Source organism: Octopus bimaculoides, chromosome 10 (genome assembly GCF_046866305.1).
Source record: "Octopus bimaculoides isolate indiv1 chromosome 10, ASM4686630v1, whole genome shotgun sequence".
NCBI lineage: Eukaryota > Metazoa > Mollusca > Cephalopoda > Octopoda > Octopodidae > Octopus > Octopus bimaculoides.
Window position 1 is genome coordinate 56,023,575 of NC_142937.1, and position 26,209 is coordinate 56,049,783.

At 37.2% G+C, this 26,209-nt stretch overlaps 1 protein-coding gene across 1 annotated transcript in view; it reads right to left on the reverse strand.

Annotated features, from left to right (window-relative positions):
• The window catches only part of LOC106881238 (prolyl 4-hydroxylase subunit alpha-1), a 45,552-nt gene extending 19,920 nt beyond the window's left edge, over positions 1-25,632 (reverse strand). Inside the window, exons 1-7 of the mRNA XM_014931548.3 lie at positions 25,255-25,632; positions 16,657-16,823; positions 13,573-13,657; positions 10,027-10,273; positions 8,902-8,953; positions 2,477-2,628; positions 481-645 (exon numbers count right to left, since the gene is read on the reverse strand). Of these exons, the coding sequence (XP_014787034.1) occupies positions 481-645; positions 2,477-2,628; positions 8,902-8,953; positions 10,027-10,273; positions 13,573-13,657; positions 16,657-16,823; positions 25,255-25,460 (1,074 nt within the window). The 5' untranslated portion in view covers positions 25,461-25,632. The remainder of the gene's footprint in view (positions 1-480; positions 646-2,476; positions 2,629-8,901; positions 8,954-10,026; positions 10,274-13,572; positions 13,658-16,656; positions 16,824-25,254) is intronic.
• Between the last annotated feature and the right edge of the window lie 577 nt (positions 25,633-26,209).

Sequence of the window (26,209 nt, forward strand, 5' to 3'; positions counted from 1 at the left end):
CCCTTGTATTCTTATTCCTTATGTACTGCAGCACCAAACTGTGAGCAGGTGTTTAGAGATCCAAATGCCTGCTTATTATGTGAAACTTCTTCCTGGCTTCTAGCCTTATTCTTGGTCTTAAAGACTACCCAGACACTTCCTTGTGCTTTCTTTTCATTGACAGAACACACATCTTGTCTCATCTTCATCTTTGTCAGGGCTTCCTCATACCATTTTTATTGGTGTGCACGTGTGTGTATGTGTGCGTGCGTGCGTGCATGCGTGTGCATGCATGGGTGTGTGCATGTGTGTGTGTGTGTGTGTGCATATGTGAGAAAGAAAGAAAGAAAGAAAGAAGAGAAGAAAAAAGAAAGAAAGAAGGAAGAGAAAGAAGAAAAAGGAAGGAAAGAAAGAAAGAAGAGAAGAAAAAGGAAAGAAGGAAGGAAAGAAAGAAAACAAGAAAGAAAGGACATAAGAGAAGATTAAGCCAAAATTCTTTACCTTTTGCTGAGATTCTTCCAGGATGTATTGGATTTCTTCATCTGTAATGACATCATGGAAGACAACAATTTTGGGCTTATAACTCATGATCTCCTCTTTTACTCTGGAATAATGATTCTCTGTTGGTCGCCAGATACATTTCAGTTGGGCTCTTCTAGAACTTGACTGTAATTATTGAGAACCAAAAAATTATCGTTTATGAATTCAACATTATAAGGAAACAAATGACAAATTACACACACACACACACACACACACACCCACACCCACACACACACACACGCACACACACACACACACACACACACATTTTCTTTTGTACAAGCCTTGCAGCATTTACCTTTCTCCTTCCACACATTTAATGACAGACTACTGGACAATAGATTCTCTGTGTTTACTTCCGACTCGTTACAGTTGTGTCATTACATAACAATTGAATAAAACCTGTAATAATTATAGACTATTTTTGGTCAATTCATTCTACATCCAGAAATTATTAACTTGTCATACTCAGCCTTTTCTAAATGGTCCCATCTCCACGTCACACCTTACTTGTATATCTCTATGTTACATCATACATGTTATAAGTGTATGGAGTGAGTGAGGAATAGTAAGAGTTAGGGACGGGGAGGGTTCAAGTATACAGAATGATAAACAAGTGTTGAGGTGGCAGGATATCCATGATAAAATATGAGTTGGATGGAATGTAGAGGGCAAAGATAATGGGAAGGGTCTTGAGGTAAACACAATGAATGGTGGTGGGTGGTGGTGGGGAGTGATCAATGATACATGTAGGTGCAGGCATGGCTGTGAAGTAAGAAGTTTGCTTAACAGCCACATGGTTCTGGGTTCAGTCTCTCTGTATGGCACCTTGAGCAAGTGTCTTCTGCTATTGCCACAGGCTGACCAAAACCTTGTAAGTAGATTTGGGGGACGGAAACTGAAAGAAGCCCATCATATAAGTGTGTGTGTGTCTTTGTGTTTGTGTTTGTCCACCACCACTTGACAACTGGTGTTGGTGTGTTTACATCCTCATAACTTAGTAGTTCAGTAAAAGATATCGATAGACTAAGTACCAGGCTTAATACAATAATAATAAGTACTAGAGTTGATTCATTTGATAAAAATTCTTCAAGGCTGTGCCCCAGCATGGCTGCAGTCTAATGACTGAAACAAGTGATAGATAAAAGATAAGTTGAAGAGGAAATACTGATTGACAGTAGATGAGGGTGAAGAGCAGCAGGATAGAGAGAAATGGATGGCATGTGGTTCCATAGCTATAGAATGAGTACAAGGAATGCCTTTCATTAAAGATCTGTTCAATGAGGGTTGACCTGGGGTTAAATGACAACAACAACAACAACAACAGCAACAACAATAATTATTGCTTCTAGTCAGTCCAAACTGCTTTTTTCTACACAGCCAACGCCTACACCTGTATAAAAGTAATTTTCTCAGCCCACTATTCTGTACACCATACAATGAACCACCCTATGAAGAGTACAATATGGTCCTCTATCAGTCGGGGGGGGGGGGTGATGAATGTCTAGAACAATGGATATGTGAATCACACCCAGTCACTTGATTAGTTACCAATGTGCCATGGTTCTAAACAGGATCTAAACTACAATAATGACTTTATCAAAGTATTAGTCACTCTCTGACAGATTTATGGTCGAGCCTGTGGTAATGGAGACTTCCACTGTTCTCGGCCCCCAGACCACACCCCTGTTCACTGCTATGAGGGCGGAGATTGCAATCTGCAAGTGCAAGCCCCATGGTTTAGAGTGGCTGATCCAACACTTCTTTGCCATCCTCTGAGGCCATGCCTTTTCCATTTTGTCTGCTGGGACTAGGAGGTGGTCTGAATTACGGGAAATTGTACATTTCACTCCTTAATGTAGAGTTACTCCAAATAATAGTTGAAAACTAACAATAACAACAGCTACAGATTATAAACAAGGCTAATTGGAGAAAACAAAATGAAGAAAATTACCAATAGGTCTTCCCCTCGACATAACGCTTGATATTGGCTGCTGGTGGAATTGATGGGTTTTTCAAATATTTTAGTTCTTTTGCTCCCAGGAATACTTTTCAACTTCTTTTGCAAAAATGTCTTTTCTCTTTGACAACCTTTGTCATTTGTTTCTGAATGAGAATGATCAAACTTTATAAATATTTATTACAATGGGCCATTAAAGGAAAAATACAGGTAAACAAGTGGAAGAGTGGAGTGGGGTTTGAAGAGATTGACGTAAAAATTTGACAATGAATATTTCTGTTACAATAATCCCTTTCCATCAACCTCTGTATGTGAGTGGTCATGTGTCTAATGAACATTTTGTGGTGTGATGGAAGTATCACTGAAGACTTAATCTGGTGAAGAGGTTCTTAAACTTCTTTGTTCAGTGCCTCCTTTCAAATATTTGTAAACCTAGTTGTTTCATTAATTAATTTAACAAGTTAATGATTCAATTATTATAGAAGTACTATAGATTATTATGCATGTTGAAATACAAAATTATCTAGATACTTAAGTACTAATTAAATAGACACAGGCATGGCTGTGTGGTAAGTAGCTTGCATCCCAACAATATGGTTCCATGCTCAGTCCCACTGCAGGGTACCTTAGGCAAGTGTCTTCTACGTTAACCTCATGTCAACCAAAGCTTTGTGAGTGGATTTGGTAGAGAGAAACTGAAAGAAGCCCATCGTAAATATACACATACATATATATATATATATATATATATATATATATATATATATATATATATATATATATATATATATATATATATATGCCTAGAAGAGCGGGGGCAGCAGGAGAATGTGTCAGATAACTAAAAGGGAAGCTAAGAGACAGGTATATATAGCCAAGGGAGTAGCAGAAAAGAAGTTTGCCAATGTTCAGCGACGGGAGGACCAGAGAACCGAAGTCTTTCGGATTGCAAGACAGTGTGTGAGAGAAAATTGTGATGTCATAGGAGAGAAATGTGTCCACATGGATGAATGTACCCTTGCGTTTAATGATTCTGCAAAGAAAGAGGCTTGGAGAAGCCATTATGAAAGGTTGCTGAATGTGGAGAATAAATGGGAGGAGGAGAGTCTGCCAAAGGTTGACCCAATTGAGCTATCCAAATTGACAGTAGATAAAGCAATTAAGGATATCAAGACAGGGAAAGCACCTGGTGCATCAGGAACCACTGCTGGGATGCTTAATATGGGATGCTTAATATGGGATGCTTAATATTGGATGCTTGTTACCCACATCGTAAATCAGGTAGTTCATGAAGGAGTCATACCCAATGACTGGTGTAGCAGTACCATAGTCAGCTGCTACAAGGAGAAAGGTGATGCTTTAGATAGGAATAACTACAGGGGTGTCAAATTATTGGATCAGGTGATGGAAATTACAGAGAGGGTCATAGCCCAACTAATTAGGGATAGAGTTAGCCTAGATGAGATGCAGTTCAGTTTTGTGCCAGGCAGAAGCACCACTGATGCTATACTTCCGGTGAGGCAAAGATAAACCTTTGTACTTGGCTTTTGTTGACATGGAGAAAGCCTTTGACAGGGTTCTCTGATCCCTTATCTGGTGGTCAATGCGGAAACTGAGAATAGACAAGTAGCTTGTAAGGGCTGTACAAGCTCTGCACAGGGACGCTGTCAGTAAGATGAGGGTTGCCAATAGGTATAGTGAAGAATTCCGAGTAGAAGTAGGAGTTCACCAGGGATCAGTCCTCAGCCCCCTCTTATTCATTATAGTCCTGCAGGCAATAACAGAGGAATTCAAGACAGGCTGTTCCTGGGAGCTCTTCTATGCTGATGACCTTGCTCTAATAGCCGAGTCACTGCCAGAATTGGAGACAAAGATTCCATCACATGCCAGAGGAAGAAACTAGAAGTAGTTAATAGCTTCTGCTACCTAGGCGACTAAGTCTGTTGTGGGAGTGGTTGTTCCGAGAGTGTAGTGACTAGAGTAAGAATAGCCTGGGAAAAGTTCAGGGAGCTCCTACCTCTGCTGGCAACTAAAGGCCTCTCGCTCAGGGTGAAAGGTAGACTGTATGATGCACGTGTGCGAACTGCCATGCTACACAGCAGTGAAATATGGCTATGGATGTGTAATATCAGTGTGCATACATGACAGAGTATAAGTGCCCCGAGAGAAAAGTTGGGTATAAGAAGCATCAAATGTGGTGTGCAAGAGAGAAGACTGCGCTGGTATGGTCATGTGTTATGTATAAAGGAGGACAACTGTGTGAAGAAGTGCCACTCCCTAACTGTAGAAGGAACTTGTAGAAGAGGTAGACCCAGGAAGACATGGGGTGAGCTGGTGAAGCATGACCTTTGAACATTGGGCTTCATAGAAGCAACGACAGGAGACTGGGACCTTTGGAGATATACTGTGATTGAGAAGACCGGGCAACTAAAGTGAGATGGCAACTAAAGTGAGACATCCAGCCCTGTTAAAAATACTCCTAATGCATTGGGCAATATGATATGCTTGAGAAGACCTGTCGAGTCAAGTAAAACCATTGTCGTAGCTGGGGCCAGTGCCCTCTGGCTGGCTCCCATGCCAATGGCATGTCAAAGGTACCATCCGAGCACCATCCGAATGTGATTGCTGCCAGGCCCGACTCACTGGCTCCTGTGCCGGTGGAATGTAAAAAGCACCCAGTACACTCTCGGAGTGGTTGGCGTTAGGAAGGGCATCCATCTGTAGAAACTCTGCCAGACCAGCTTGGAGCCTGGTGCAACCGCTGGCTCTCCAGACCTCAGTCAAACCATTCAACTCATGCCAGCATGGAAAACGGATGTTAATCAATGATGATTATATATATATATATATATATATATATATATATATATATATATATATATATATATATAATATATGTATATACTTGTGTGTGTGAATCTTTGTGCCTGTGTTTTGTCCCTCCCACCACACTAGACAACTGGTGTTGGTTTGTTTACATCCCTGTAACTTAGTAGTTCAGCAAAAGAGACTGATAGAATAAGTACCAGGCTTAAAAAAAGTACTGGGGGTGATTTGTTTGACTAAAATCTCTTTAAGGTGTTGCCCCAGCATGGCTGCAGTCTAATGACTGAAACAAGTAAAAGATAAAAGAAAAGAATTAATTGAGAACCAGTGCACCAGATGAAATCTTCTGTGGTGCCTCTGTCACAGAAAATGTTTATGAGACTCCGAACAACCATTCATTAAAGTATTTGACTGAAAGAAAGATTTTTATAGCAGAGAGATGTTTTTGTCAAATTTTTATGTCAACCTCTTTGTTTATCTGTACTTTTTCCTTAGTAACAACAGATATTTATAAAGCTATAAACAGATATTTTTTAATATTTGATGCAAATTTATTTTAAACAAGCACTAATTACTACTGCAAAACAAAAATATGTAAACTTCATGCATTTAATGAAGGAAAAATAATGAAAACTATATAATTTAATGGCTACCCTGAGACTAATGATAATTTAAACATACTCTAAATTTGTGATAGCAACTAAGTATGGTAGGTGATCAGTTGAACATGGAATCACATCACATTTGTGAGAGGAATAGTCTTAGCATTAAAAAATGCTCAACTTTATAAAGTGTGCAGCTTTTTGTGACAGTTTTCATTTGTTCAATATTTTCTCTCTCTCCTTGTCGAAAGCAAGGAAAAATAAAGAAACATTCAGTTTTTTTAATCACAAACTGGCACTGAAATCTCTCAGAGGTAAATATATTTCCCAGGCTTGATCAGTTTCTTCAAATATAAGGTTGAGTGCCTGAAGGCCAATACTGGCCAATACTCAACACTTCAAGGACAAAATAGTTTTGAGAAAGCAAGGCTTTACAGAGGAACATCATATAGATAAAGGAACCATTACTCATTGCTGTAGACGTCATCTTTGACACTGACTTTGCAAAAAGTGAATTCCTGAAGTTGAGAAGTAATTACATGACACCTGTAGCACATTTGATATAACACACACACACACACACACACACACACACACACACACACACACACACACACACTCATAAATACGATATCTATATATGCATAAACCATTGTACTTTGGCCAAGAATAAACTATTATACTTTAGCCAAGAATAAATCATTGTACTTGGTATTGGTTGACTTAGAGAAAGCATTTGACAGTGTACCCCACTGTGTGATATGGTGGGATCTGAGGAAGTTAGGGGTAGATGAAAGGCTTGTGAAAGTCATACAAGCCATGTGCAGAGGTTCTGTCAGTAGGGTGAGAGTTAATCATGAGTATAGCGATGAATTTAGTGTAGAGGTGGGCATTCGTCAGGATTTAGTTCTCAGTCCCCTCCTATTCATCATCATCCTCCAAGCCATAACAGAAATTTAAGACTGGCTATTCCCAAGAACTGTTATATGCTGATGATCTTGCTCTTATAGTGAATTCTATCACAGAAGTAGAAAAGAAATTCCAGGTGTGAAAGAAAAACCTGGAATATAAGGGCCTTAAGATTAACTTAATAAGAAAACAGCAAGAAAACAGACAGGTATGTGGCTCTGCTCAGTATGTAGAAAAGGTTTAGGAATTCCATATGGAATACCCAGTGCAAGCTAAAGGCACATAAGAAGTGCAGTGGAATAATAGGAAGGTTATCAGAGAAAGTAGTGTTCGTATGTGGAAGATGCACAGTAGCAGTAAAAGCTACAGATACTTGGGAAATTGATTTTCTCAAATTCCCTGGAGGCTCTTTGGAGGTAGTGGACAATTTCTGCTACCTAGGGAACCTAATTAGCGGTAGAGGAGTGCATGGAAAGTGTAATTGCTAGAATAAGAATAGAATGGAGAAAATTCAGAGAGCTTTTACCTCTATTGGCAACCAAAGGTCTCTCTGTCTGAGTGATAGGAAGATTCTGTGATGCAATACTACAAGGTAGTAAGATGTGGGCCTTGAATACAGAAAATATGTGAAGGTTAGAGAGGATAAAGCTACTATACTTCACTGGATGTGCAATGTCAGTGTACATGTGTGACAGATCACTAGTGTATTGAAGAAAAAGTCAGGCATGAGAGGAATTAGATGCAGTGTGTAAAAGAAAAGATTGCACTGGTTTGGTCATGTGGTGCATATGGATGTAGACAGTTGCATACAGAAATGCTGATCACTTAAAGTGGAAGAGGGAGACCAAGGAAGACCTGGAACAAAGTACTAAAGGTCTATTTCAAGATACTGAGCTTTACAAAGAAGATAATTAAGGACTGAGATATCTGGTTCATTGCTGTACTTGAGAAGATCCATCCACCACAGGAGAATTGATACCGGTGCTCGTGCCTCATAAAAAACACTTGTGCTGGTGCCATGTTAAAAGCACTGGTGCTGGTGTCACATAAAAAGCAGCCAGTACACTGAGAGGAGTAACTGGCATTAGGAAGGACGTCCAGCTTTAGAAACCATAGCAAAACAGACCCTGGAGCCTGATGCAGCTCCTGGCCTTTCCAGCTCTGGTCAAACCATCTAATCCATACCAGCATGGAAAATGGACATTAAATGATGATGATAATGATGACGATGACGACAACATACAAATATAGAATTTATTTATATACCAATTTTTACATGTCTTATGTGTATGTGTGTGTGTATATATATATATATATATATATATATATATATATATATATATATATATGTATGTATGTATACATACATGTAGAAACACACACACACACACACATTATATACATATGATACTATCTTCATCATCATCATGTAATGTCCATTTTCCATGCTGTCATAGGCTGGAGAGTTTAACAAGGAGCTAGCCAGCTGGAGAGCTGCCCAGGCTCCAATTGTCTGTTTTGGCATGATTTCTATGGCTGGATTCCCTTCCTAACACCAACCACTTTATGGAGTGTACTGGGTGCCTCTTACAAGGCACTAGCATGGGTGCTTTCACATGGCTCCAGCACATGAGTGTTTACATGGCACCAGCATGGGTGCTCTTCATGTGACGCTGGCATGGGTACTTTTCATGTGGCACCACCACCCACAAGCTCATAAGACAAGGACCTCTTGGCTGAGAGTGGATGTGGTGAGCATGGCCACAAAGGACATGCTTGTATGTATGGATGGCTACAATTTTACTTAGCTTGCCAAGTCTTATCAAGCACAGTAAATTGCCAGAACTCTTGGTCTCTTGTCATCTTTGTGAAGCCTAATGTCTGAAGATCTTTTCTCGACTTCATTACACATCTTCCTGAGTCTACCCCTTTCACAGGTTCCCTCCACAATTAGAGATTGGCACTTCTTTATGCAGTTGTCTTTGTCCATATGCATCACATGGCTATACAAGCACAATCTTCACTCTTGCACACTACAACTGATGTGTTTACTACAAACAGATATTAAAACTAACAACTTACTTATTTTCAGACACTTCTCAATGTAATCCAGTGAAACCCATGGCATTCCATACTAGAAATACAATAAGAAAAAAGAAATAGTAATTTTTTGAAATTCTAATCCACTGTTTTATGTCTAATATCATTATCATCCTGATCATCATCATCATCATCATCATCATTATCATCATCATCATCATTATCATCATCATCATTATCATCATCATCATCATCATTATCATCATCATCATCATTATCATCATCATCAAAATGAATATTCTCATTTTCATAATTATCATTTAACATCCACATTCAATTTTCCATGCTCATATGCATCAGACAGAGTTTATTGAGGCAGATTTTCTACAGCTGAATACCCTTCTTGTCACTAATTTTCACCTGTTTCCAAGCAAGGTAATATTTCCTTATGACCAGACATGTTTTTTACAGAAGACTGGAAACAACGAATATTGCTTGTATGATGATGATGATGCTTGTTTAGAACCATTACATGATGTCAAGGCAAGAGTATGCACAGTCACACATACAAGTACACACACAGACACATTCAGACACACACACACACACACACCTATGTACACTCACACATGTACACTCACACATACGTACATACATACATACATACATACATACATAATGTTCATCCATCATTGTCAATGATGACCAGGACATCACATGGTGCATCCAGCCATGGCTGATCAGGCCAATGTTTGCTTGTAAAGTTCTGTTGCAGATCTGGCACTGGTGGTTTGCTGGGAATGAAAGCAATGAGTTGCATCTGGACTTGTGCAGCTCATGTTTTCTTTGTGCTCCTGCAACCCTGTTCTGTTCGTAGGAGGTGGCACCTCTATTGGTGCAGCTACAACAGGCAGGGCAGACCTGTGCCTACATTTTCCAGGAGTCTTGGCTGAGCTGAAAGCACTTAAGTGAGGCTTTGAGTGTATCTTTGAAGCACTTTTTTTTAGAAAAAGCAGGAAAAAACATACATACATACATATATACATACACACACACATACATACATACATACATACATACATGTAGTCAGTGTCCCCATTTATATCCTCACAGTGTAGCAAATATTTCTAAAATATGCTGGAATGAACAAAGCTTCTATTTATTTACCATTGAATAAGCACTGGCAATGGTTCGATATATTTGGTTCTGTTCTACAGTTCCTTTCTCAATTTTTGACTTTCTGTAAAGTTCATCCAGTGCCAAAAGCCATAATATTTCTTCATAAACCATATCGTGCTCATTAGCTATTTCAATTAACTTTAGAACATCATTAGCTGTCATTGGTTCTGTTTGAGTGTTGGCAATACGACCCTGCAGCAGCTCAGTTAAATTCAGAGAATAAATATTTTGTAATCTGAAAGTTATAATAACATTATCATTATCATCATCAACAACAACAACAATAATAACGGTTTCAAATTTTGGCACAAGGCCAACAAATGTAGGAGAGGGGTAAGTTGATTAAATTAACCCCAGTTTTCAACTGGTACTTATTTTATTGACCCCGAGAGGATGAAAGGCAAAGTTGACTGCGGCAGAATTTGGACTCAGAATGTGAAGACAGAGACAAAATGCTTCTAAGCATTTTGTTCAGTGTGCTAATGATTCTGCCAGTTCACCACCTTAATAATAATGATAATAATAATAATAATAATAATAATAATAATAATAATAATAATAATAATAATAATAATAATAATAATAATAAATCTTTCTACTATAGGCAAAGGCCTGGATTTTGTGGGAAGGGGGACAGTCAATCACATTAATCCCAATACTCAACTGGTACTTATTTCATCGACCCTGAATGGATGAAAGGCAAAGTAGACCTCGGTGGAATCTTAATTCAGAATGTAGCAGCAGATGAAATACCACTCAGCATTTTGCCTGGCACACTAATAACTCTGCCAGTTTGCCACCTTTATAATAATAATAATAATAATAATAATAATAATAATAATAATAATAATAATAATAATAATAATAATAATAATAATAATAATAATAAAATGACTTTACCTGCCAAGAAAAGAGGGTGGCGATGAACTTAACTGGAATTAACGATGAAGATTGCCACAATTGGCCTAAACAACTACCTGAAAATCTCTGATGACTGGATGTTAAAACTTGTCTTAAAGAATGAAAACAAGAAAGTAACAAAACAAGCAAAGGAATATCTAAGTGAATTCCAAATACAGCAAATTCCAGAATTAGACGTACAAGAAACAAGCACAGAAAAAGTAAGCGTATGAAAACCCGTGCTAAAACTGCTGCCTTAGATATTCTGACTGATAAATGGCAAGAAAAACCTCTCAATCGCAATACCCAAAGAGAGCTAATAGCGCCGATGTTGACAAAGCCATTACTCATCAATGGTTAGTGTCTTCTGACTTAAAATTAGAAACAGAAGGGTTTATCACAGCAACCCAAAATCAATGCCTACCCACAAGGAACTACCAGGCCAAGATATTAAAGAATGGCAGTAGACCAACATGTTGTGTATGTCAACAACAAAATGAAACCATTGATCATGTTGTCTCCATGTGCAGTCTTCTTGTGCCTACAGAGTATCTCAACAGGCATGATAAAGCAGCACAATATATTCATTGGGTAATTTGTAAAAACCTGGACCTGCCCCATGATAAAAACCAGTGGGAACACAAACCACTTCCAGTGCTTGAAAATGATCACATCTCACTCCTCTGCAACTTCACCATCCAATCTGACAGAATGATAGATGTGAATAGGCAAAATAAGCAAAAGTAAAAAAATAAGATAAAATTGCAAGAATGTGAGCAATGAGGAGTGTAACTGTTAGTAGTTGTTGGGGTACTCAGAGCACTAACAACAACGTTTGAGAAATATGTCAGAGAAATTGGAATTGACATGAGGTCAGAGCAGGCCCAAAAATCTGTTGTGTTGGGGACAGCTAGGATTTTGAGATTGATGTTTGGGCGTTGAGAGTCTTCGATGATAAGTTAACATTTATGTGCCAAAGGTTATGATTTGCAGAAACAGACCCAGTGAGACCTCTGACAACAGGCTGCTGTCCACTCTCACAGAATCAACCAGAGCAAGTAAGACCAAGAGCTCTGAGAAGTAAAATAATTATGATAATAATAATAATAGTAATAACAACAACAATAGTTTTAACATAAACACAAAAACACAAATGTACAATATTTCAGAGGAGAGTAAATTGATTTTATTGATCTCAGTACTTCACTGGTACTTTATTTATTAATTCTTGAAGGACGAAATGCAATGTTGACTTTGGCTGAAGGGAATATATTTAAATACCACAAAGTATCTTTACCAACTCTGTTAACCACCACTCTAACAATATTGATTTTAAAAGAGACACAAGTATATACATTCAATGGGAGGGTATAGTTGATTATTTTGATTCCAGTACTTGACTGGTACTTCATTTTATCAACTTGAAAGGATGAAGGACAAAGTTCACCTTAGTCAGATTTGAACTCAGAATGTGAAGAGATGTTAATAAATATCTAAAGGTATTTTTCTCAAGTTGCAATGATTCTGACAATCAATAGCCCTTTAATAATAATAGATGTCTCTAATTTAAACACAAAACAAAATGTTTTTAAGTTGATAGGCTTAGTTAGTTACACTAAGTCTTTATAGAATATAAAATGTTTGACATACCATTGACTCCCATTGATCAACTTGTAGAGAACTGTGAATGTTTGAGAACATTCTAGGGGCCAGACACCTAATCTTGGTCATCTCTTCATGAGTATCAGGGGAAATGTGCCTCAGAAACAGTGACCACACCTTCTTACTATCTAGATATCTGTGCAGATGTTGCAGTTTCTTTAGCAGTTTAGTCCACTATGGCTGATGATATCATCATATCACCAGACACAAAATACTGAACCTTCAGTGCAGAAGGTGTGAACAGTCGATAGACCTTCAAGTGAAATATGTTCCTTCTACATGAAGCAAAGAAAGTGATGCTTCCCCATAGCTATAGAAAAAAAAATGGATCATGGGCCAATGGTTGGGGGTGTAATAAATAATGGAAGTGATGTATGTGTTTGCTACTTTTACTCAACATTTCGGAGATGACCTCATACTTGTCCATTTCCGATTAAGATTGACTGCCATGCTCATAATTTTATCCCAGTTCATATCCTTGAATGTTCGGCTTGACCCAGACTGCAAGTATCTTAAGATCTTCAGTCTTGCAATCCATGATGCTAGCTTGCATGGATATACCTGTTCAGGTGCCAAGCTGCAAGTGCACAAGCTTATACCACTACCTCAATTTATTACCATAGTAACCATCTTGATTTCTATGGCGACTCAAAAAATCATGGTGATATTGTCCATGGATTGCAATATGGATGTCTCCACTTCCAAGTTAAAGTGGAATGTCCCCTCTCAAACACCTCCAGCTTCTCAGCAATGGTTCAAGAGACTAAACAAACAAGAATGATGTAAAAAGACACTTTCTTCCACTAACCAACTGTGAGATTCAAAATGGTTCTGATAGGTTGCTATTTGACTGTTTAGTAGATGCTGCTGTATTATAAATACCACAATGCATTTTGTCAGGAATTCTAACAACTCTGTTTATATCCAATATAACATTCTCTTCACTCAAAATATAGTGGATAAAAATCTTACCTAAACAAGCCTAAAGCTGCTTCAGTAACATCTTTTTTAGTTGGCCACAATTGTTCTTGAACCATTTTGTATTTTTTGATAAATTCTGTCACAAATAGATAGAAAAATTAACAAAACATGTAAGTCATTCAAAATACAATTTTTATATCTTTGTTCAAATAAGTCTTTACAATTCTTTGAATTAGGATGAAGATTTTGAAGCTCAGAAATGAAAACTAGGAAGTTCCAATAAAGACAGCCAAGGTAGTAATAAAGTTTTGATGAAGACAGAGTGACAGACATGTTATTTTGCTGTTCATTAGTCTAAGTCTGTCTTGGTTGAACATAGGCAGTCCAATTGTAACTAGCCAGTGTTTATATTTTCAGATGTAAAGTATCTAGTTGTTTGAACACTGTGTATGTAAACTAAACTTAGTTAAATACACAGGACAGTTCTACACAGTTGTCTTGTTTATAAAATTTCCCCATGGATTGAAAAAGTGGGATCAACTATTTTCCAAAGATAGTTCTTTCTCTTCAAGATTGTATTTTTGTTGATGAGAATGATATTGTTAACAATAAGCATTTGGTCATTGCTACTGAATAAATCAGACCAATGACTAAATTAACCTGTCACTCTTCTATATGACACATATTAGTCTAATATAGGAATAAAATGCTCCAACAGATGGGACATTAAACTTGGGATATTCTGATACCAATTTATAGCAGTTGTTTGATTAGCAGACATTTTATAAAATATCTCTGTGGACAGAAAAAGAGGGACCAGCAGGATCAGCTTCAATTCTTTATTGAGATTTCATCAGCAATGGAGCACCTACAAAAGCAGTAGTTAGTATTCTTCATTCTTTTCTCTGAAGATAGCAGGGTGAGATTTGAGGAGATTTGTTTACTATTTCTTGCAGGTCAAGTCATCACAAAAAGACTCACAGATGGCTCATATAAAAAATGTTTAACTATGTGGTAGTCATCACAAAATGATGAACCTAACAGTGAGGTGAAAAATTCCTCACATCTGGCATTTGCAATGTTTGTTCAATTCTAGTTGAGTCACCTCACCACACTTATCCAAGATTTCTGGTTTTGTCAATAAAGTATAAAGGAATGGGCTCCACTAAATTGAAAAAAAAAAAGAACAACCAAACAAACTGATTCATTTCTAACACATTAAATGTATTAAATAGTCATTATTGGTAGCTCCATAACTAATAGGACACATTTCAGGGCATCAAATCAGTGATGAAGCTTCAACTGAGAGGACTTACTCTACTAGAAAGAGTAACCAAATCTCCATCAGATCACACCTTAATGTCTTAAAAAGCAAAGACTACATTGGGCAATGTAGTCATTAATATATAACTACTACTACTGCTGCTGTTGCTGGATATTTCATGGCTAATGGTTCCTTTAACATGATAGATAGAAGTTCATTGATGAAAACTGACTACTTAACAATAGAAACATTATCAACATCAGCTAATCCATTTTCTTTCAATAAATCTGGTTATACGAAATTGTTAGAATTGGTGTCAAGTAGTCAACCTTTGCTTTGCCTCTTGACCTGCAAGAAATAACAGCTAAATTTCCCTTAAAACTCACCCTACAATATTAAAAATAGAAAGGACTCATTAGATAATATAGCTTTCAGTACACTACACCTGGTAACACAGGTTGGACATAGCTAAATAGGTTTTTATCAAAGGTTTACTCAGTCAGGGCTGACATGAAGTTAAACAAAATAGTAATGATGACAATAACAGCAACAACAAGTGTTCTCTTCCTATGAATACCTAAAATGGCTGACAATAATAGTTCATCAAGCTTCCTGTCCACAAAATATATTTATGACATTCATAACTTGGATTAGACATTATTATGCTATGACAAGTTTCTTTCAGTTTCCAGAGTTTTATAAAATGTTATTTGTATATTTTTATACAAATTTAGCTAAAAATATTGATTTAAAATTTTGGCTCAAGGCCAGCAGTTTCAGGGGAGGGATAAATTGATTACATCAATCCCTGAGAGGACCCTGTAACTTAACAGTTCGGCAAAAGAGACCGATAGAATAAGTACTAGGCTTACAAAGAATAAGTCCTGGGGTCAATTTGTTCGACTAACGGTGGTGCTCCAGCATGGCTGCAGTCAGAATGACTGAAACAAGTAAAAGAATAAAAGAATAATAAAAAAATAAATCATTCAACATTTGGTGAAAAAGCTGTTTGTCTAGTAATGACAACACACATTTTGTTAATGATAAAAATAAATAATTTTGTATTTATAATCTCAACGAATTTGTGTTCAGTCCATCAACATCAACTCAACCAAATAATCACACTGGCAACTACAAAAATTCAGAAATAATATTTTCATTACATACACACATGCATACATAAATACATTCCTACATATATACATATATACTTACATGCAGATGTAGAGTAGTGCAATCCCAAAAGATTCTGATACTGAAAGTCAGTAGGCATCAAGCATGTACAAAGGAAGTGTTGATGATAAAAGTGGACAATATATAATAAAGTGGTGGACAATATGCAAATAAATATCAAAGAATGTAAGGAATGGAAAAGTTAAATATAGACTACATATGTTTCATGACTAAACTTTATGTGTTACATAACTTGTAACCTGTACAAAAACCATTTAGCCAATATTCAGGTCTGAGGATTAGCTAAATGGTCTTTGTATATGTTATGAGTTACATAACACATAACAGTTTAGCTATTAAACATATGTAATCTTTATTTACCTTTTCCATTCCTTACAATCTTCGATGTGTATGTGTGTGTGTGTGTGTGTGTGTGTGTGTGTGTGTGTGTGTGCGTATACAGTTGAACAGAATCCAAAGAGAACAATGCTGATCAGCAGCTGCAGACAAGTATTATTTAGTAAAATAGGCTGAAAGAGTACAGTGAACTAGTTGTGGGAAGTTCTCTGTACTTTTGCCCCAATTTTTATTTTCTATTCATTTACTGCAGTCTCCCACTTTGTCAGCCATTTTCTCTACTTATACCACAAATTCTCCCCACAACACCTACTCTAACAAGTATCAGAATAAAGACTGACCTTTAGTGTTGTTATTGTGTTCACAGTTGTCACAGTCTAATTTCACCATCATCTCACTCCATCTATTATGAATCCGATGTAACATGCAATATGCATTCAATGGGTTAGCTGTGTAGTTTGTCGTATTTCCCAACTTTGTGTTTTGTGTTTGTGTTTCATTCAAGAAGCTGGAATAAAACAAAGTCTATCCAGGTATATTGCTAATACAAACAAACATCACTTATAATTAATTTTACTGTAAATAAAGATGTAAAAAACAGCATGTAAATACTGGTTTAAAATTCTTTTTGGCTAGAGAAAAGACAAAGTCTACACATGGGACACAAGCTCACATCCTCTCTAATAGTTAATGGACGTTCTACCACTGGACCAAAGCAATACTTTGATATTCACCAATTAGGAGCTTTGTTCATACCAGCAAGAATTGTATGTTGTTTACGTCATCAGAATTCAGAAACTTTGAGAAAACTTGAAATAATCCACTTTAACTGTAGAACTCAAAGCAGATAAAGCTAAAAATAATAGCATTTAAATATTGGGTCAAAACTCCATTTGGATAGAAATGTTGAAGGCTAAGGCTTAAATGTAGCCATGCATATTGCACTTAGAGATTATATTGTTCAATTCACTAACACACATTTACATATGTACACAGACATGTACACACACATACATTCATTCCCTTAGATTGTTGCACATATGTATGTATGTATGTATGTATGTATGTATGTATGTATGTATGTATGTATGTATGTTTGTATGTATGTATGTATATACACTCATATATATATATATATATATATATATATATATATATATTTAATATATGATGTGTGTGTGTGTGTGTAGGAGCAAGATTTAATGAAGTTTTTCTTTCCTTAGCAGAACTCAAGCTGGTCTCTAACAAAGACAGGCATTTCGTCTATTGAATCTTTTTTTGCTGAACCACTATATTATAGAGTCATAAACAAACCAACACCAGTTGTCAAGTTGTGGGACGGACACACATCTCTCTCTATCTCCCTTATTTCTCCCCCTCTCTCTCCCTTCCATTCCCTCTCCCACCCTCTCTCTCTCATATATATCTTTTCTATTCCAGGCACAAGGCCCTATGGCTTTTTAGCTTAACTGATTGGAAGGTTACCCCCAGTGTCACTTTGATAGCATGCACTGCTCTCTCACTCAATAATAATAATGATAATAATAATAATAATAATAATAATAATAATAATAATAATAATAATAATAATAATAATAATAATAATAAGTTCATTCATAAGACGTGACAGCAAAGAATAGCACACATTCACTCTCTGCGTGCAATTAGACTCGGAAAGTTTGTGAAGAACTCATTGACCCAATTTGCTGACTTTTTCAATGGCACACAGGTGTTGATGAGTGGTTGAATGACCAAATCCAAGCTTCTCTGCTAGTTCCTCAACAATTATGATGGGATTTTGTTCCACCAGGGTTTGCAGGACGTCCTCGTTGAGCTCTTCAGATCTTCCATGACAAGGCTCATCTTCTAGGCTGTAGTTTCCAGCTTGGAATTTCTGGAACCACCGTTGACACTGGCTTATGCCTATTGTCTGATTCCCATATACCGCATTAATATTCCTCTTATTTCCCATTGTGTTGTTGCCTTTATTGAACTCATAAAGCAAAATATGTTGAATATGCTCCTTTGTCACTTCCATTATACCTTTGAAAAAATAACTGTTAAAATCGAACTGCACTCTTCAAAACTTGCACTAAGAATAAGTACAAGATAAAATTACTATCTGCTTTTATAGTAAGTTGATGCAGGTAGTTTATCTCATCCCCATCGCATTATTTATGGGATGACCCAATACATAGTCAAAACACCAGGATTTACATAGAACATACAGAAAGTATATAACATAGAGAAAGTAGGACTACTAGTCATCGCATAAAGCACTTTCAATACAGTGAAAATAAGAGCACCACAACAACCTACAGCACATATCCAAGGCACACACAGCTGCGCTCGATAGTGCAGTGAAAGCATGTGATAAGAATAAGACTACTGAATAATAATAATAATAATAATAATTTAATTCTTTATTGGCCACAAGGGGAGCTAAACACAGAGGGGACAAACAAGGACAGACAAAGGGACTAAGTCGATTACATTGACCCCAGTGCGTAACTGGTACTTATTTAATCAACCCCGAAAGGATGAAAGGCAAAGTCGACCTCGGCGGAATTTGAACTAGATCGGAGTGACGGGCGAAATACCGTTAAACATTTCGTCCAGCGTGCTAACGATTCTGCCAGCTCGCCACCTTATTATTATTATTATTAATAATAATAATAATAATAATAATAATAATAATAATAATAATAATAATAATAATAATAAGAAGAAGAAGAAGAAGAAGAAGAAGAAGAAGAAGAAGAATTTTTAATTGCTGCACAAGACCAAAGCCTCCCCACCAGAAATTACCAAAAACACATAATGAAAAGAAATATAACAAGTAACTGTAGAATATGTGGAGATCGACAAGAAACAATAAATCATATTATCTCTGGCTGCCCAGTCCTGGCTAAGAAGGAATATATCCACAGACACGACAGAGCTGGGACCTATATACACTGGAAGCTATGCCAACATTATGGAATAACAACAGAAAAAAGATGGTATAAACACACGCCAGAAAAGGTCACAGAAAACGAGAAAGCAACCATACTCTGGGATATGCCAATACACACAGATAGAGAAATTAAGGCAAATAGACCAGATATAGTTGTCAAAGATCATGAAGAAAAAAAATGCTTTCTAATTGATGTATCAATACCAGCAGATGACAACGTTTCTCTAAAAGAAATGGAAAAACTTTCAAAATACAAAGACCTGGAAATAGAGATAACTCGAATGTGGAATCTAAAAACAGAAACAATTCCTATCAAGTAGATGCCTTAGGTATAATAAAAAAATATTCAGACAAATACATAACAAAAATAGCAGGACTTACAAATATATATAACATACAGAAAATTGCACTACTGGGTACTGCACACATCCTACGCAAAACACTTTCAATACAGTAAACATAAGAGCACCACAGCAAACCACAGCACATACCCAAGGTGCACAGAGCTGCGCCCGGTAGTGAAGTGAAAGCACGTTATAAAAAAATAAATAAATAAATAAAACTACTGAATAATAATAATAATAATAATAGTCATAATAATAATAATAATAATAATAATAATAATAATAATAATAATAATAATAGTAATAATAATAATAATAATGATATTTCTGTTTGCTTCGTTTTTGTTGGAGGTGTTGCGCTTGTCTTCATGTTTTACTATCTCAGTAAATATGTAGAATATGTGGAGATGGACAAGAAACAATAAATCATATTATTTCTGGCTGCCCAGTCCTGGCTAAGAAGGAATATATTCACAGACACGACAGAGCTGGGACCTATATACACTGGAAGCTATGCCAACACTATGGAATAACAACGGAAAAAAGATGGTATAAACACACGCCAGAAAAGGTCACAGAAAACGAGAAAGCAACCATACTCTGGGATATGCCAATACACACAGATAGAGAAATTAAGGGAAATAGACCAGATATAGTTGTCAAAGATCATGAAGAAAAAAAATGCTTTCTAATAGATGTATCAATACCAGCAGATGACAACGTTTCTCTAAAAGAAATGGAAAAACTTTCAAAATACAAAGACCTGGAAATAGAGGTAACTCGAATGTGGAATCTAAAAACAGAAACAATTCCTATCATAGTAGGTGCCTTAGGTATAATAAAAAAATATTCAGACAAATACATAACAAAAACACCAGGACTTAGAATTATATATAACATACAGAAAATTGCACTACTGGGTACTGCACACATTCTACGCAAAACACTTTCAATACAGTAAACCACAGCAAACCACAGCACATACCCAAGGCGCACAGAGCTGCGCTCGGTAGTGAAGTGAAAGCACGTTATAAAAATAAAACTACTGAACAATAATAATAATAATAATAATAATAATGATTTCTTTATTAACCACAAGAGTTTACATTAAGAAAAACATTATGGACAACACAGAACAAAACAAAGAATGTGTATGTGTGTACGTGTGTGTGTTGTTGAGAGGATTTTGCATGTAAACAAGACTAATAAAATTTTAAAAAATCAACATTGTATGATCCTCAATAGGGAGGAGACATTCGAGGGCTGCTCATGGAAAAACCCCATAAAAAAAGCATGCTACCCTGACTTTTGGGGCAGATACATTTTACCTTTCTTTTTTCCAACTACAGGCGTATACTCAGGACAGGCCCGTTCACCCGCATCATTCTCGCCACTGTCATCCATCTTTCAGCAAATTAACTTGAAGACAACACTTCCCTCTCTACTTTTATTTTCCTTTTCAAGTTAAACTTGAAGAAGTTGATCAGGGATGGGCCAAAGATCAAAATATGTGTCTTCAACCCCTTCAATCTCGTCCAACACATAGACTCTTTTGCCATGGCCACCAAGCATATAAACACAGCCATTCCTTCCCGCTTAAAGGAAGGCGGCGGATGATCATGCCGATGGATTCAGTTGACAACCGGATCCGTCCCACACGCGACAGCAGGTGTTCGACATAAACCAACATAAACTCAGCAATGGTCAGGCACTGGACGGGTGCATGCAGGACCATTTCGTCGTCCTGCGCGCATCTTGGACATGTTCGACTGACAGCATTTGCATGCCTGTAAAGTTTATCTCGAACAGGTAAAGCTCCCCAGTAACACTGCCAGGCCAGAGATTTTTGAAAATTATCCATCAGTCCCGGGCTAGTCGATCTTCGACACCCAAGGTCTCCCCAAGAACGTCATCACACTTTTCCTCTACTAGTTCTCTATAAAAAGCTAAAATGGACGTTCCACCTATCGCACTGTCCGATTGGCTAAGAGATCCCCAACGGCAAGGGATCTTTTTGGTTTGACGGGCAACACTTGTTTTCTTAACGAAACACTTTCAAACTTGGGATACTGGTAGAATCTGTCATATAAAACATCTTTTTCTCTTAGCCTTCTTAACAAAAATTAGTTCTTAATAAGTTATTTCATGTTAAACTACAAACGCACGAACGATGTTATAAATAACAGTACCGCCGATAGTTGTTGTTGACAAACAACGGCACTAATTTTATTCAAGGGAAAAGATCCCATAACACCGTTATGTTTAGGTTGTTTATATTCTACGGCAGTAATTGTTTTCACCTCAATAGACGTCAGTGATTGGTTGAAATTACCGAAATACAACTTTTTACATGAAATAACTTCGAATACAAAAATATTTATCTGTTCTATAAGACAAAATATACTAGAATACGAAGTTTGAAAGTGTTTCGGTACCAAAAACACTACATAAAACATAAATGAAAAATGTTGCCCGTCAAACCAAAAAGAATCCAACGTGGGTATTGATGTCAAGAAAAAGAAATATAATGGGCGTGACAAAAGAAAAGATCCATGGTGGAAAAGAAGAATACAGGCAGGGTTAGATATTCTCTTGAAGGAAATTTCTGTGTTAGACCTAAAAGAGAAAGGAGAGCTTAAAAGCGAACAAAAATACAGGGTGCTGAAAAGGAAATATAATATTAAAAGAAAAGGCCTGAAAGTAGTAATGGAGGAACTGAAACAGCGCCTCGTTGCAAAGAAAGCAAAGATGGTAAGATACGACCAAAGAATGAAGTGTTACTACCAGAATAGGTTATTCAGAGTAGATCAGAAGAGATTCTATAAAGAAATAAATGGAGAGTGTACAGATAACAATGAAAGTCAAAGGTTTTGGAGTGACATCTGGAGCAAAGACAAGGAGCACAAGAAGGATGCTGAATGGTTGTAAGAATTGAAACAAGCAGTAGTCTGCCCCAAACAGGCAGAAATAGTCATTTCAGTTAGGGAAGTGAAGGAAATCAGCAAAAAATAAATAAATAAATAAAAAAAGAGCAACTGGAAGTGCCCCCGGGAGTTCAAGGCTACTAGATCAAAAGATTTGGTGAATGTCATGCACAAATAGTTGCGCAACTCAACACCTTGTTAAATGCCGACCAAGTAACACCAGAGTGGTTGACATTGGGTAGGACAGTGCTGTGCTTGAAAAACATCGAAAAGGGCAATACGGTAGACAATTACAGGCCGATATCCTGTTTGCCACTTATGTGGAAATTATTGAGTGGAATACTCGCAGAACACTGGGAAAAAAATGGAGTCCTGCCACATGAGCAGAAGGGTTGCAAGCGTAAGTGCATAGGTACCAAGAATCAACTCGTGATAGACAAAACTGTACTCAGAGACTGCAAGAGGAGGTAAAGTAACTTAGCCACGTCATGGATCGACTATCGTAAGGTGTACGATATGATCCCACACTCTTGGATAATGGAATGTATGAGCCTATTTGGTATTGCATCGAATGTTGAGCGATTACTTGGAAAAAGTATGACGTATTGGAGGACGGAGCTGACAGCATACGGAAGAAGTTTAGGGGCAGTAGAAATCAGGTGGGGCATCTTCCAAGGGGACTGCCTGTCCCCACTGATCTTTGTACTGCGCTTGATGCCACTAACACTGATTCTGAGGAAAGCAAAAGCTGGGTATGTATTCAAAAGCCATTCATGGATGACCTCAAACTTTATGGTAAAGATGAATCCCAAGTCAGTTCCCTCGTTGATACGGTGTATACTTTCAGTGCTGACATCAGAATGGAGTTCGGACTGAGAAAGTGTGGTGTGTTAGTCTTGAAGGGAGGCAAAATCAAATGTATGGACGGGCTAACGATACCGTCGGGGGAAGTTATGAAGCAGATAGAAGAGACGGACCATAAGTGTTTGGGGATTTTGGAAATGGATAAATTGATGGAGAATGAAATGACAGAAAAATTTAAGGTGGAGTACTTGCGCAGACTGAGACTGATCCTTAAGTCGAAATTAAACGGACAGAATAAGATTGAAGCTATCAACATCTGGGCGGTTTCACTCCTTAGATATGGAGCAGGGGTAATCGCATGGACAGTAGACAAACTAAACAACTTAGACAGAAAGACAAGGAAGTTGCTAACTAGATATGGGACACTCCATCCAAAAAGTGACACAGACAGACTTTATATACCAAGAAAAAGAGGGGGAAGAGGACTTATTGGATGTGAACACAGCATTAGAGCAGAAGAAAACAACATCGCATTATGTAAAAAAAATGCCACAGAACCGCTATTATTAGAAGTAAGAAAGTCAGACCTGTGTAGGATAAAAGATTGCGAAGATAAAGCACTGTACAAGGACTTGAGAATAAATGAAACTGAAAATAGGTGGATAAAGAAAAGAATGCATGGACAATTTCATAGGGAAGTTGAAAATAAGATAGGCAGAGAAAAAAGATGGCTGTGGATGACTAAAAGTGATTTAAAACCAGGAACGGAGGCTCTAGTCTGTGCTGCCGAAGAGCAACTAAGAACAAACTACATAATATACAGAATTGACAGTACATCAGAAAGTGATAAGTGCAGAATCTGTGGTCAAAATGGTGAAACCGTATGGCATATTACCAGCCAATGTACGCCACTAGCCCAGAAGGAATATAAGAGACGCCACGATAATATACCCAGGTTTGTGCATTGGATACTTTGCCACAAGTATGGACTTGACAGAGCAAAAACTTGGTACGAATATAAACCCGAAGGCATCATCAAAAATGATAATGCAAATATCCTGTGGGATTTAATGATTCAGTGCGACCTTGAGGTAGAGAATAGGAAGCCAGACATAGTCTTAATTGAGAAAGAAAGCAAACTATGCTGGATCATAGATATAGCATGCCCAGCTGACAACAAGGTGTGCGATACGGAAGAAAGAGAAGTCGATAGATATGACAGGTTAGCTTGAGAGGTTAAGCAGTTGTGGTCGATGAAAAAGGTGGTAGAAGTACGAATAATTGTCGGAGCCCTGGGAACAGTGAGTAAAAATCTTGAGAAGTACATGGAACAAATAGGGGCTGCAGTAAGGGTGGAGCACTTGCAGAAAACAGCACTGCTTGGAAACGCTCGAATACTCCGGAAGGTGCTCGAAAAATAAGAGGTGTTACCTTAGTTCACTGGTAGTGAACAGCTTACACCGTAGTAAATCTTTAACGTTAGAAGCTGTGCAAGGCAATAATAATAATAATCTTTTTTACTATAGGTACAAGGCCTGAAATTTGGAGGATAGGGATAGTCGATCACATCGACCCCAGTACTCAACAGGTAGTTAATTTTATCAACGCCAAAAGGATGAAAGGCAAAATCGACTTCACCGGAATTTGAACTCAGAACGTAGCGACGGGCGAAATACCGCTATGCATTTTGCTCGGCATGCTAAACGATTCTTGCAGCTCGCAGCCTTTATAAATAATAAGAATAATAATAATAATAATGATGATGATGATGATGCTGATAATGAAGAAGAATAAATCGTAATTTGCAGGCAGCAAGCCCGCTATGCATGCAAGACGCTAGGAGCTTAAACAAAACCTGGGATAAAAAGAAATAATAGTAATAATAATAATGATGATGATGATATTAATTACCTGATTAGATCTTTACTCACTGATGTATTTTCAGCCCGCTCTGATTCAATGAAGTTGTGAAGAGATATCAAAAGTTTTCTTTCCTCCTTCACCAATTGATTCATTTTATAAACTGACGTGTAGACATCCGCACACACAAACAATACAATTTTACTTACACAGAATATTTGAAACCACAAAGAATTATAACAGTTCACCATCTTCATTTCTTTCTTTTTTCTATTTTCAGATTACAAAATCGTGTATCGTATATCCCATATACTTTAAAAATTATATAAATTATATAGTAAAACGTCTTCAAAACTTTTTTAAACGAATTATATTCAAACCAACAAAAAAATCACTACAGACATATCTTCTTTATTCGTTCTCGGCTTCAGTAACATGTAGGTTTTAATCTTCTGTGATTTTTTCCCCTTTTCCTCCCTTTCTTTCTTATCAATTAAGCTGTTAAAAAAATGGATATTTCCTTCACCACGTCATTGTTGAGGCGCCAGCCCAAAAGCTTCTGATTTGTGAAAGAAATTGATCAACTTTGACTGTTATTGGCTGCAACTGGCTAAACACGCGTAAGCACACACACACACACACATCCCCACACACACACATCCCCCCACACATCCTCCCACACACACATCCCCCACACACACATCCCCTACACACATCCCCCCACACACATCCCCCCCCACACATTCACATCTGTTGCCAATTAAAACTGATTTGCTTTAAAAAATCGAAGTAAATTAGTTACTCTAAACAGTCTAAGTGAATCCCATTGAGTTACTATGAATATTTTTGTTGCTTTTGCGTTTTTTGGTTTCTCTTTCTGTCCAATCTCCCAGTTTTCTTTTCTTCTCTCTTTGTAGATTGTATTGATTTAATAATACTTCATAGACGCTTTAACGATGTTCACCAGTAGGGAAATGGCTTTTGTATTTCCAGGGTGAATCTTTAT